At 44.7% G+C, this 12,126-nt stretch overlaps 1 protein-coding gene across 4 annotated transcripts in view; it reads right to left on the bottom strand.

The window, feature by feature from the left end:
- Positions 1-12,126, bottom strand: part of DPP6 (dipeptidyl peptidase like 6) — a 767,208-nt gene that overhangs the window by 196,884 nt on the left and 558,198 nt on the right. For all 4 annotated transcript variants that reach the window (XM_079932483.1, XM_079932484.1, XM_079932485.1 and 1 more), the window contains one exon: positions 9,957-10,038. In XM_079932483.1, coding sequence (XP_079788609.1) covers positions 9,957-10,038 — 82 coding nt within the window. The remainder of the gene's footprint in view (positions 1-9,956; positions 10,039-12,126) is intronic.

The following is a 12,126-nucleotide window of genomic DNA, read 5'->3' as shown; positions in this document are numbered from 1 at the left end:
TCTATCATTAAATGCACTCTTTCTTAATGCAGAACTCTGGTCCTGCTTTTTAATTCTATTTGATAGATTATCCTGAAATTCTCTAACCTAATATTCTCAAGGCTGATGTGGGCACCCTTCAAAATTAGATTCTTTATAAAAAAATAATACACTGCCCCCATCACGATCGCATTAGGGAAGCCCTGATGAGGAAGAGAACATGGTTTATCTTCACAGACCTACGTGCACAACTAGGTCAGGACCGGTTTTCAACCCTGAGTCCACCTTTTTCTTAATTGCTTTTGGCTTACAAGTCAATTCTGGAAAATCCCTCCTGAGGGTTTGCAGCAGAGCCCGGGGGAAAGGGCACATGCACAGTGCTTTGAACCCAGTGGGACTGAAGGCACCCTCGTCCCAAGGACCAATTTGCAAAAACCACCACGCTTGACCCCCGCCCCCCTTGGGGGGAACACACGTCTACTGAGTGGAATTCCTAAACCTTGCCCTTGACAATGCACTTTCTTTCCAATTTTTAATGAATATGTAATGTTGCTCATCCAAGAAACTTTTAGAAGTGGGTAAAATGCCCATATTCTGGCCAGGCTCAAATAGTTATCCTTCCCCATATGCAAATATATACCAAACAGCTTATATTTAGTTCTAATCTTATTTAGTAGATGGTATATTTCCCCTGTTCCTATACAGTCTACCTGCTGCTTTTTGATGGTTGTATGATGGCTCATCCTGTCAATGTACCACACTTTACCAAATTGCTCTCCTATAAACACGTAGGATATTTCCAGCCTTTAAAAATCATTATTATAGATAAAAGCATTATGAATGTCTTTGTTTATATAGCTTTTGGCTTCTCTTTAACAGGGGTTTCTGTGCTAAAGTGCAGGAATGTCTTTATGACGCTTACTATATATTTTCATACTGTTTTGAGAATGAATTTTCTCTTATGCCCCCCATATTCACACAGCATGACAGAAGTTAAAAAGAATCTGCACTGAATCTTAATTTACTAATTACACTGCTTTCCTCACTTCCTCTCTAACGCCCCAATGACGAAGTTGCCTTTGTGTTTTGAAATCCCTGTATCTCCAGAGAACCTGCTGGTCAAAGAGAAAAGCCCTGGCAACCACTTCCTAATCGTCCTGGTTCTCTGACTGTGATCATCGGGAAGCTCCGCCCCATCTATCCAGGTTATTTGCTGAAAACTCAGCTTATTTACTTGACTGCAAGTGAATACTGAAGTGACTGAGTCCCACAGAGCCGTGAAGTGATAACACGTTGCCTTAAATTCGAAGGGTACCCTTGGCAGAGCTAGTAAATCACGGACTGAACCGGCTCCATCCGTTATTTGAGGACATAAGGCAACTTCCATCCCCGGGAATTAATTTCTTGGCTGCTGTCATGGACTTCAGTGCCCATGATGAATGTTTTTACAATGAATACCAAACTAACCCAAACTGATTAGAGACTTTTATAAGTTATTAATGGGGTGTCACTTCAGTCTGGTTCTCCCCATGTCTATGACATTTCATTAAATAATCTTCTCTTGCTGGAAAGATCAATCTTTCTCCCCTCGGCCGACTTGTCAAAGTGGATGAAACGCTCCCTGCCCCCTTTGTTTTCAGAACTGGGTGAGCAGTAATGCCCTTGGGGGCTGTGACCTGGGGGAGGCAGCTCATCCTTTTCCGCTCAGCTCGCTGTGGCTGCTGGTAAGGACTGGAGAACAGCGACCAGCTGGAGGTCCCAGGGCTGGGGACTCTGGTTTACAGGAGGGAGAAGGAGACAGGAGGTCCCACAGGCTCGTGGGATTCCCGCCTGCCCCCGCCTCCGCTTTACTGAGATGTAACTGACATGTATCACTGGGTAAATTGAAGGTGTACAGAACATTGATTGATACACTTCTCTACTGCAAAACGATTTCCTCCTTCCACTCACTTAATTAGCATTTCATAAGTCAGACAGAAAGACAAATACTGTATGATCTCATTTATATGTGGAATCTAAAAAATCCGAACTCATGGCAACGCAGAGTGGAACGGTGGTCACCAGGGAGCAGAGGGTGGGGTGGGGGGAAGGGCGGGGAGATTATGGTCCAAGGAAACTAGCTTCCAGTTAAAGGATGAGTATGTTCTGGGCATTGACTGCCCAGGCTTCTTATTTTTTTATTTTATTTTATTTTATTTTGTAGGACATATTTTATTTATTTTTTAACATCTTTATTGGAGTATAATTGCTTTACCATGGTGTGTTAGTTTCTGCTTTATAACAAAGTGAATCAGCGATATATATACATATAAATATATCTCCATATCTCCTCCCTCTTGCATCTCCCTCCCATCCTCCCTATCCCACCCCTCTAGGTGGTCACAAAGCACCGAGCTGATCTCCCTGTGCTATGCAGCAGCTTCCCACTAGCTATCTATTTAGAGTGAAGTCAGAAAGAGAAAAACAAATACCGTATGCTAACACATATATATGGAATTAAAAAAAAAATGGTTCTGAAGAACCTAGGGGCAGGACAGGAATAAAGACGCAGACGTAGAGAAAGGACTTGATGACACGGGAAGGGTAAGCTGGGACGAAGAGAGAGAGTGGCATGGACTTATATATACAGATACTGCCCAGGCTTCTTATAAGGAACGTATTCTCTCTGTTCCTCCAGGGATAACCCTGCGGTGGCATCAGCGCCGGGGAACTGTCACCTGATAATGGTCTTTTCTAAAGAGACACATGTTTGAAAACCGACGTGGAGCCAAAGGCTTAGAGGCATAGGAGTTGATGGTGCATCTGGCGAATGGCTTCCCTCCCCGCTACGAGTCGGGAGAAGAGTCGCGGAAGAGACAGCCCGTGGCCCCCCACCCAGACCCTCCGTTATAGCTGGCATCGCCCCGCTCTATCAAACGCAGCCCCACTCAACTTCCTACACATACCAGACTCTCATCTGATGAAATTCATATTTTGTTCTCATTCTCTACATTTTGGTTAAGCCACGTAATAACCCTAACAGCAAGAACAACAATAAACGCCATCCCTCAGCGAGCACTTTCTTCCTACCAGGTTCCACTCCACGTACTTTAAACAGATTAACTTAATCCATATGGTGACCCCTACAGGATATGCGCTGTTATCTCCATTTTACAGATGAGGAAACTGAGGTCTTGAGAAGTTAAGTATTTTAATCCAGACCATGCCTTCCGCACGTGCCAGCAGCAAGATCTGAATATGTTTTTATTATTAATGAAATAATAATAATTAATGTTTTGGTTTTGAAAACCAAAACAAATTAAATAAAACTTCCTTCTCCTTTTAAGGCTTAAGATGGGGGCCTTCAGATTCTGAGATGGATGAGGTGGTTGTGACGCTCGCTCAAGGCTTCTAGGTTCAAATCTGGGTTGGTTCCTGGACCCCCGGTGTAGTGGAAGGTGTCCTGGCTGCACCTGCCCATCCTCTGAGCTCAGTGTTGCAGGGTGAGTGCCACCCACTGGGCCCTTCTATCTGCACTTGGTTGTCACCCCGAGAGCTGAGGTCTTCCCCACGGCTGCCAAGCTCTCTGCAGGCACCTACACCTGAGAGGGGCAAGAGGCAAATGCACTCCAATCCTCACGTCTATTCTCTCTGCCATTTATTCCATTTGACGAAGTGTTTTCAAGAACAACCTCTTCATTTAGTATCTTATGCTGAATTATTGACATTTCAGTAGCATGAAGTTTTACAACGGTAATGAGCTATTTTTAAAAATTCGTTTTCAAATTAAAAAAATAAAATCAGATAATGAATCTAGGTTAAAAATACTAGACAGAATAAACATATACCTGTCATAAGCCTTCATGCATCAAAATGCATAGCAACTGAATATAAAGCAAAAATACACAGAAAAGCAATTAAAATTTAATTAAAACACGAATATATTGGTAACCCTTATTCTGCCTATTTCAGAATTAGACAGCTGTGTTAGATCAAAAATGAGGACATACAAAAAAGAACTGAATAATACAATTTTATAGTTTTTAAATGGAAAAATACATCGTGTATATATATCCGTAGAATGTTTACAAGAATTAATTATATACTTGCCTAAAGAAACTGTATAGGGTATGCTCTATGATTAAAATAAAGCTAGGAATAAGTAGTTTTTTAAATAGATTGAAATTATAATTAATAAAATACCTTGGATCAAAAAAGAAATCAGGGGCTTCCTGGTGGCGCAGTGGTGGAGAGTCCGCTTGCCAACGCAGGGGACACGGGTTCGTGCCCCAGTGTGGGAGGATCCCACATGCCGCGGAATGGCTAGGCCCGTGAGCCATGGCTGCTGAGCCTGTGCATCTGGAGCCTGTGCTCCGCAACGGGAGAGGCCACAGCGGTGACGGCCCGCGTACCACAAAAAACAAACAAAAAAAAAGAAATCAAATCTGAAATTACAAATGGTTTGGAAGGGAGTGAAAATGAAAATACTTCATCAAAAATTTAAGGATCATAATAAAGGTTGTATTTAGAGGAAAAAAAATAAAAATTTGTTTTCTTTAAAGTGGGAACTCGAATGCTATGAAGTGACCCAGTGGGAGTGCAAAAACCTTCCGCCTGGATTTTCCTGAACCCTCCACTGACCCACAGAAGCGTATCGTGATGCCATCTGGGAGGAAGAAGCATGAGCCAGTGCCAGTGAACAGGTGAAGTAAGACCCTCGCTTTCTTTTTTTTTTTCCTGCTGGTGACATGTTAGAAAGAAAAATAGCCTCCTTTGATAAAATGGTGTTGTTAAGTAGGCGGGAAAACAGCACTGACACAAAAGGGCTCCTAAGAAGTTGACTTTTAATGCTTACTTTCCTTAGAGCGGACTCAGACCTTTAGAGTCACAGCTGTTACGTCCCAGGCCTAAGAAGTGTAATCACCACTAAGGTACAGCCTGGCCCAAGACTCTGCAAAGCTGTCTCCACCAGGTAACTCGGAGAACACAGGTGTAAAGGTTTCCATGAGGAAAGGCTGCTGGAACTTGGGGAGGAAAGCCTGACGGACGTGTGGGGCTGGAGAGAATCAACAGGACAGCAGGTGACCTAGTTCACTCCTGGGAGGAGGCCCAGACTTCAGTGTGTTGGCTGAGCAGGGAGAGACCTGGGAGGGCTTTGTTCCAGCAGAATCATTTTATCCAGATTGAAGGGTCCAAGAGGCCTGGGCAGCTACCGATCTCCTGCAGCTCCCGCTGTGGACAGGACACTAAGTCTGGGCGGAGTGGACAGAGACAGGGCAGGGAACATTTCTGAGGGTGGCCGCGCAACACGAAGCAATCATGGCTGCCAAGAGCTGTTGACCATGGCGACAGAGGCACCTTCCATCAGAAGCGGAAGTCGGTGAGGAAAGAACCATGCCTCCCTTCTGCAGCGCCAGGATCTGGCAGAGGCTCCAGGACACGGGGAGTGTTCAGTAAACAGATGAGCGTCCAAACTGTGCATACACAAAAGGACTGGCCTGCCAGGTCCTTCACGTTTAGCTGGCTGACAGCCCACATCTGTCATCCCCCGAGAGTTCTGGGGCTATGGGCAAATGCTTAGGAGTCCAGTCCCCACTGCCCTGAGACCTTGTCAGGAGAGCTGATATCTGAACCGCTCGTGAAAAAAAGCAACTCTGTTAAACAAAGACTCCTTGACTCTCCTGGATAAATTATTCTATCCATGATTTTGCCTGGAAAAGTATCCTAGGGTCTAACAAGCCACGTCATCGTGAAGTCAAGGTGAATCCCAACTTTGGTAAACATGCTTCACTTTGTTCTCTGGCCTCCAGGGAGACACAGAGCAGTAGCTCACTGTCATCAGCACCACAGCCTCCCGCCCTGGGCGATGATGGGTAAGTCAGCTTCCTCTTCTGAGTGGGGATGCAGAGCCCTGAGCACTCCTTAGTTTTCTTCCATTGGGCTGCCACATCCCCAACCCCATCCGCTCCCCAAGGACGGCGCCAGCCCTGTCTGCCACCAGGTTCCCTCACCAACCCCTCTGCTCGCTCTTCACTTTGCAATTCTGAAGACTTCCCGACTGGCTTATTGTTCATTTGTCCCCATCCTGGGAGCAGGCCAAGCAAAGAGAGACCCAGTCTCTTTGTCTCTGATCCACCAAGTGGACCTGCACAGACTCCAGCCTCAAATTCTTAATGTTGTCTAATACTGTGCAGTCGCGATTGCAGAAGTTCCCACGTCACTTGGTTATAAAAGAAAACATTGCTATGTGACAAATACACCAAGTTCCCTGTGCTGGTGTGTTAGCCCGCAAGGTGCCCTGAAGAGGCCTGAACTCAAATGCCGTCAGCTGTAAACACAAGGAAGGCCACTGCAGCTGCCCTCAGTGTTTGTGTGTTTTTACTAAATGTCTCTAGCAGAGGTGACATGCAAGGAAATGAAAGGATAATTTGATCATATTCTAGGTCAGCAGAGACAAAACCTCACATAAATAGACAAACACGCACGGGGTAGGGCTTCACGAAAAGATCAAAGAACTCAGAGACGTTCTCAATTTAGGCAGAGACTCGTCTGCAGGGGATACCTGGAGAATGATACAGTATGGAGAGAAATTTTGATATAGTTTATGTTTTAGTGTAAATCACTACGTATACTGACCGCATAAAGAATGGGAGAAAGGGGAAGCAAGGGGGAGGAATCTGTTCAAAGTTTTACATGTATTTTCTCACTTAATCCCATTTAATCTATCCAAATCCATTTTCCTATCTCTAGGCTTTCAGTAGATGATGTCGAATTCTGGAAACAACCTGGTTATCCGTCTTGAACAACCAAGACCACAGACCAGCACCATTTCAGAAGCGACTTTCCGGCAGAATGGAGGCCTCCCCAAGGTCAAGGTTTTCCCTCCCCTCTAACAGTGCAGAGACCAGTGTTCCTGGCAGTGTTCATGACCTACGATGTGATTGAAGGTCTAACAAAATCTACCCTAAAAGGTAAGAGCCACTAATTGGAGGCCACGTCGAAGCATTGGAGAAAATGCCTTTAAGCCCCTCCTGGTGCCCAGTGTCATCTTCCTGTGGTTTATGGGGTTCCCGACCCAAATGCATCGCTGAGACCCCTCCTCACGAGGAGGTGGCGATGCTGGGAAAGTTCTCCGGTGAACTTTAACCACAGCTGTGTTCGCTGCTCCCGAAGGAGAATTACTCATTGAAATTAGAGTCGATTTCCTTTGGGAGCAATGTTTACTCTTTAAAATAAAATGGCAATGAGATTTGTTAGTGTTTACAAGGCCTGCTTGTGGGTTTTGAATTTTCTTTGGCAAGAGTGCCCACTGGGAGTACTGGTCAACTGGGTGCTGGTCCCAGGGGTCAGGCCTCCCCAGGTAAGGACGGCCAAGAGGGCATTTGATCCCCTAAAACATTTACTACCTGGCCCCTTATGGGAAAAGTTTGCTGACCCCTGCTCCAAGCTATAGGATATTTTCTCAGTGATGAGCTGTACTGCCTACTAGACTCAGTACAAGAACAGTATAATAAAAACTGCAAAGTTAAAAAAGTTTAAAAACTCAAAAATTCCATGAGCACATGAGTACTTCTGGTACTAAGCTCAAATATCGGCAATTACTGCTTAACCGAACCTTTGCTTCCTTGCACAGAAAGGAAGCTGAACTTCCCTCCCCGTCAGTAACATCCTAAACGTACACGCAGATTCTGGCTACTTGTGTCCCCCCAATTACTTTATGTTTAAGTGGTTGAGGACCACAAGAATGTATCAGCTGATTATTAACCCGTCCATTCACGCGTTCACTTTTGACCTCAACAGATATTTCCTCAGCGCCAGGTGTTGAGCTAGGCACTCAGAACACACAGACGAAAAGTGCTCGAGGCTTAGACCAAAGGCCACCTCACCGCGGAGAGATGTGTGGGCAGGAAACTGTGTGACAGGAGATCGCACGGTGACACGTGGGCTCCGGAGGTGCCACCTGGCCGTGCGGGCAGGGGAGCTTTCTCAGAGAAGGTGATGCCTGGTTATGCTGCCGGTTATTCTTTAAGAGATGAATATACTAACTTCTATAATCACTTAACCCAGCCCCGTCCACTGGGAAGCCTGGCATGAGTGTAAAGTCAATTTACAGGAGGCAGCAGTGGCTTCAGGCAGGGGAGGGACTGGCCAATGAGTAAGCTGCCCAGAGAATGATCAGCCCAGGGCCCCAGCTGCCCCGCATTCCAGACAGAATCCTAAGGCGTGTGCGTGTGCGTGTGCACGCATGCAACACACACCACCTCCTTTTGCAGCTGTGGGTTAATTTCCTTAAATTGCAAGCCCTTTCCCGAAGGCAGGCCTAGGGGGCACGACCTTATTATAGCATCCGGCCTCCCCCACGGGCCCACGTGAGCCTGCAGGTTTAGTGAGAATCACTGCGCAGGCAGGAAGACAACCCGACAGCGCCCGGGTCCTGATGTTCTTTTCCGGATGACGATAAAACGGCTGGACGATGGCCACTCAGTAAGGTGCCCATTCCCCGTGCCCGCCCCCGCCCCGAGTGGTGCCGTGGGCCCCCAAAGGACCAAGGAGAAAGGGAAGAGCCCTCTACGGAGGTGCAGCGTCACGTTTACGGAATGACTTGATGGATGTGGGAAAGATTTGCTTCCCAGAAACGTTTTCCATCGTTGATTTTCAGAGGGACTTAGCTATCAGAGATCAGTCACGAGTCTTAAACACTTAGGTCTTCTACGGTCTCCTGTGGAATTGCAGTTTTTCCTTGGGTAAGAGTTAGCGCCTTTGAGCAATGATGACTTTTCTCTCCTGGTTCTGACTGCGTTGATGGACTGCTGTCATCCTGCCGAGTCAGCCTGCAGCACCCTCCTGACCTGCTGTCACTGGTTTAGATCCTTACATGTGCCTTTCGAAACCTCTGCTCACGAAGTGCGCAGCACCAGGAACGCTGGGGTAACAGCTAAAGCAGCCTCGTGGCCGATACCCTCCTGTTGCTTCAGATCAGTTTGAGGCAATGGAATTAATACGAAACCAAGAAAAAATAATTGTACTATTGGGGAAAGTAGGACTGTTTTAATTCCTAAGACAGTAGGCAGCCTATCCAATAGAATCTTGCCCCAAGATTTTAAAAAATGATCATTTTCTGCGCTTTTTCTGGGAAAAGAAAGCTTTTAAAATGCAGCTTTGTTAATCAGCTTAAAGATGGAGAAGAAAATGGTGACATGATCAGCCACCACGTCACCTGACCTTCAAACTGCAGACACTCTGCAACCTCCTGAACGGAACTGACAACTGTCATCCGGTTTTAGACAAATGTAACGCTGGAGTTGGGACAAACCTGCAAGGTCACCTCATCCAGATTTTTCACTCAGTAGCTGGGCCAGGTGACAGCAGCCTAGCAGCTAGTTTGTGAACACCCAGGGTTAGAACCTCTGTCTTCTAACCGGTTGTTCAGACCCCTTTCCACTACACCATCCTGGCCATTCAGTTTCTTGAAACATCTTAGCTTTGCCAGTTTGAGTGGGAATCCATGAAGATGTTCAGTGTAACGCAGAGAGGGCCACACTAGCTGTGGAGGATTCTGCAGATGCTACTTGCAGGGAGCCCGGCTCTACCATGGCCAGCACATCTACTTTTCTCATAAAACCTGCCAAAGGAAAGAGCCAGAGCTCCAAGAGCAAAGCAGAAGAACCTTTCATGACTCCATGATTCTGATCGTTCCCATCTGCGGCCCTCTGACGAGGTGTATCTCAGATTCACAGTACATCTATAGTCCATACACACACAGCTCCAGTCAGGGACTGCTTTAAGGATAAAGGGTACCAGAACCAAGGCATATGCTCTCCCAATTTCAAGACGGTTCTCAAGCAAAAGAAATGGCCATTTACATATGCAGATGTTCTGGGGACTTTTTCAAAACTTAAATTCACACAAACACAGATTCTGAGTATAGTGAGATACATTCAGTGTATAAAACGGAAACTTCAACGCAAAAAGTTGGTCACTGAAAGCGACCTGCTTACCAGCTGTTGACCCTTGGGGCCCCATCCTGCATACTGAAGTTTTGCGTTGCTGACTTCTGGTGGATCTAGACTTTGAGGATCCCTGAAAGAAAAAAAACAAGCAAAGAAAAATGGTGGGAAACAAGCATTTAAGATGCTGTAATATTATCCTCCAGCTGAAACTTACTCCTTTTTCTTCCACTTAATCAATTTCAGGAGCTTGTGTTATTAAATAAAATGTCTCATTTCAGCCTCCATTAGATTTCTTCAGATAAATAGATAAAATTATATATTTATATATATTTATATATGCATATAAAATTTACATGAACCTGCAATAGGTCCATCACTGCTTAACTTCAATAGTAAATATTCATCAAGAGAGAACATGCAGAGAGGTCTGTAGATCAGCTTTTAAAATATCCATAACAGTCAAAATTAAAAATGGAAATGCATAGCTATGCAGTAAGTCCCCACAACTCATATTTCCATCGTTGGCTTTCCTGGCAGATAGGTTTTTTCCCAAGCAGGTCATTCTGACCTTTTAAAACCGGTGGTCTCAGGACAGAGTCCACCCTTTGGTTTGTGTTGATAAGAAGGGAGGGAGGGAGGGACAGAGAGACAGAGAGACACTGAGGTGAGAGGGAGTGAGAGGAAGCATGGGAGAAGGAGTTTTTTCTTTCAAACATCACTTACGCTTTTCATTCTTAATTTACTGATATGCAAAACACCATGCTAAAAAAAATCCTGACTATGTAGTTAAATAAAGGTAATAATGAATAAAAGTCATAACGAGAAGGAAAACAACACTTTTATGGATATTACATATTTCAGCATATTCTGTAGCTACCACTGTGCTCACGTGTAGCAAAGACTGACGTCTGTGTTTCTTTCGGATGCTGCCTCTCCCTGTGTCCTGCTGGAGAGGCCAGACTCTGTCAGGGGAGCTCCCTACCACCCCGCTACAGTGCTTCTTGTGCAGAGGACACAGCTATGAATGTGCTCATTCATCTACAGAGAGACTAGGGTTGAGTGGTCTTTGGTGAATTTTAAAGACGGTGAATTTTAGGAGTTGCTTGAACCAAGACGAAGCAAGAAGGGAAGGGAGGTGAAATGGGTAAGGATGTGCTGATTCAGAGCTTAAATCAGTAGAAAATTCTAAAGTAAATGTTTAACAATACTATCAGGGCAAGGCAGAATACATTTCAGAGTAAAAAGTGTCAGGGAAGACAAGATAGTCTGCAAAGCCCCAGGGTAGTTTTAGATGGCATGGAGATGGGTCTGGAGAAACCAGGGAAGCCTGAAGGTGGGTGATAAGGTACGGAGTAGGGGGTGACCATGACAAGAGGAGTTGGCTGGGAAGGCTGGTCCTCAGGCAGTTAGAAGAGGAAGGGCGTCTAACATTCCAGCTTCCAAATGATTTTAACAAATCCTACCATTTGTATGTTTTTAATATTTCAAAGTATTTTCGTAAACATAGGTGATTTCCTCTCTAACCTTGTGGAGGGAAAGGCTTTCTAAGGATGACTCAAAATCCAGAAGTGATAAAAGAGGGGTAAACTTACATAAAAATTAAAAAATTTTTGCATGACAAAAAGCCCACAAACAATAGAAAATTGGAAAAAAATATTAATAACAAATACCATGGAAAAATGGCTAATATCCCTATTACATAAATAACTCTAAAATATGGAGGTTATAAAAGACCAAAACAAAAAAATAAGAAAAACACATGAACAGATAATTCACAAATATAGAAAAATGGTCCTCAAATGTATTAAAAAGTACTCAAACACAGGCAAAATTAGAGAAATACAAATTGAAACTACACTGATATCATTTCTCACCTATACATCCACACACATACATATAGATCCAAAATCCAGATATGTGAGTCCACAGGTTAGTACACATACATACATGTCCTTGCTCTGTTCATAGAGAAGACCAGATCTAATAACCACCAATAACAACGAGCCCACCCAGGGGGCTCATATGTTGCTCTCTCAGCACCATCTTCCAATTAAAAAATAAATAAATAAAATAGTGCTCCTAGGAGAAGAAATTTATGCAGGCTAGAACAAGAAAAATGCAGGATGATTCTGAAACATCTTATGGGCCAGAAAGTAAGGAAATACTCAAAAAAGGTAGAGCTTGTTAACAGAAGGCAGAACCTCACCTACAGGGATCT

This window comes from Stenella coeruleoalba, assembly GCF_951394435.1.
Source record: "Stenella coeruleoalba genome assembly, chromosome: 9".
NCBI lineage: Eukaryota > Metazoa > Chordata > Mammalia > Artiodactyla > Delphinidae > Stenella > Stenella coeruleoalba.
Note: the sequence above shows the minus strand (reverse complement) of the source record. Positions and strands in the feature narration are given on the sequence as shown.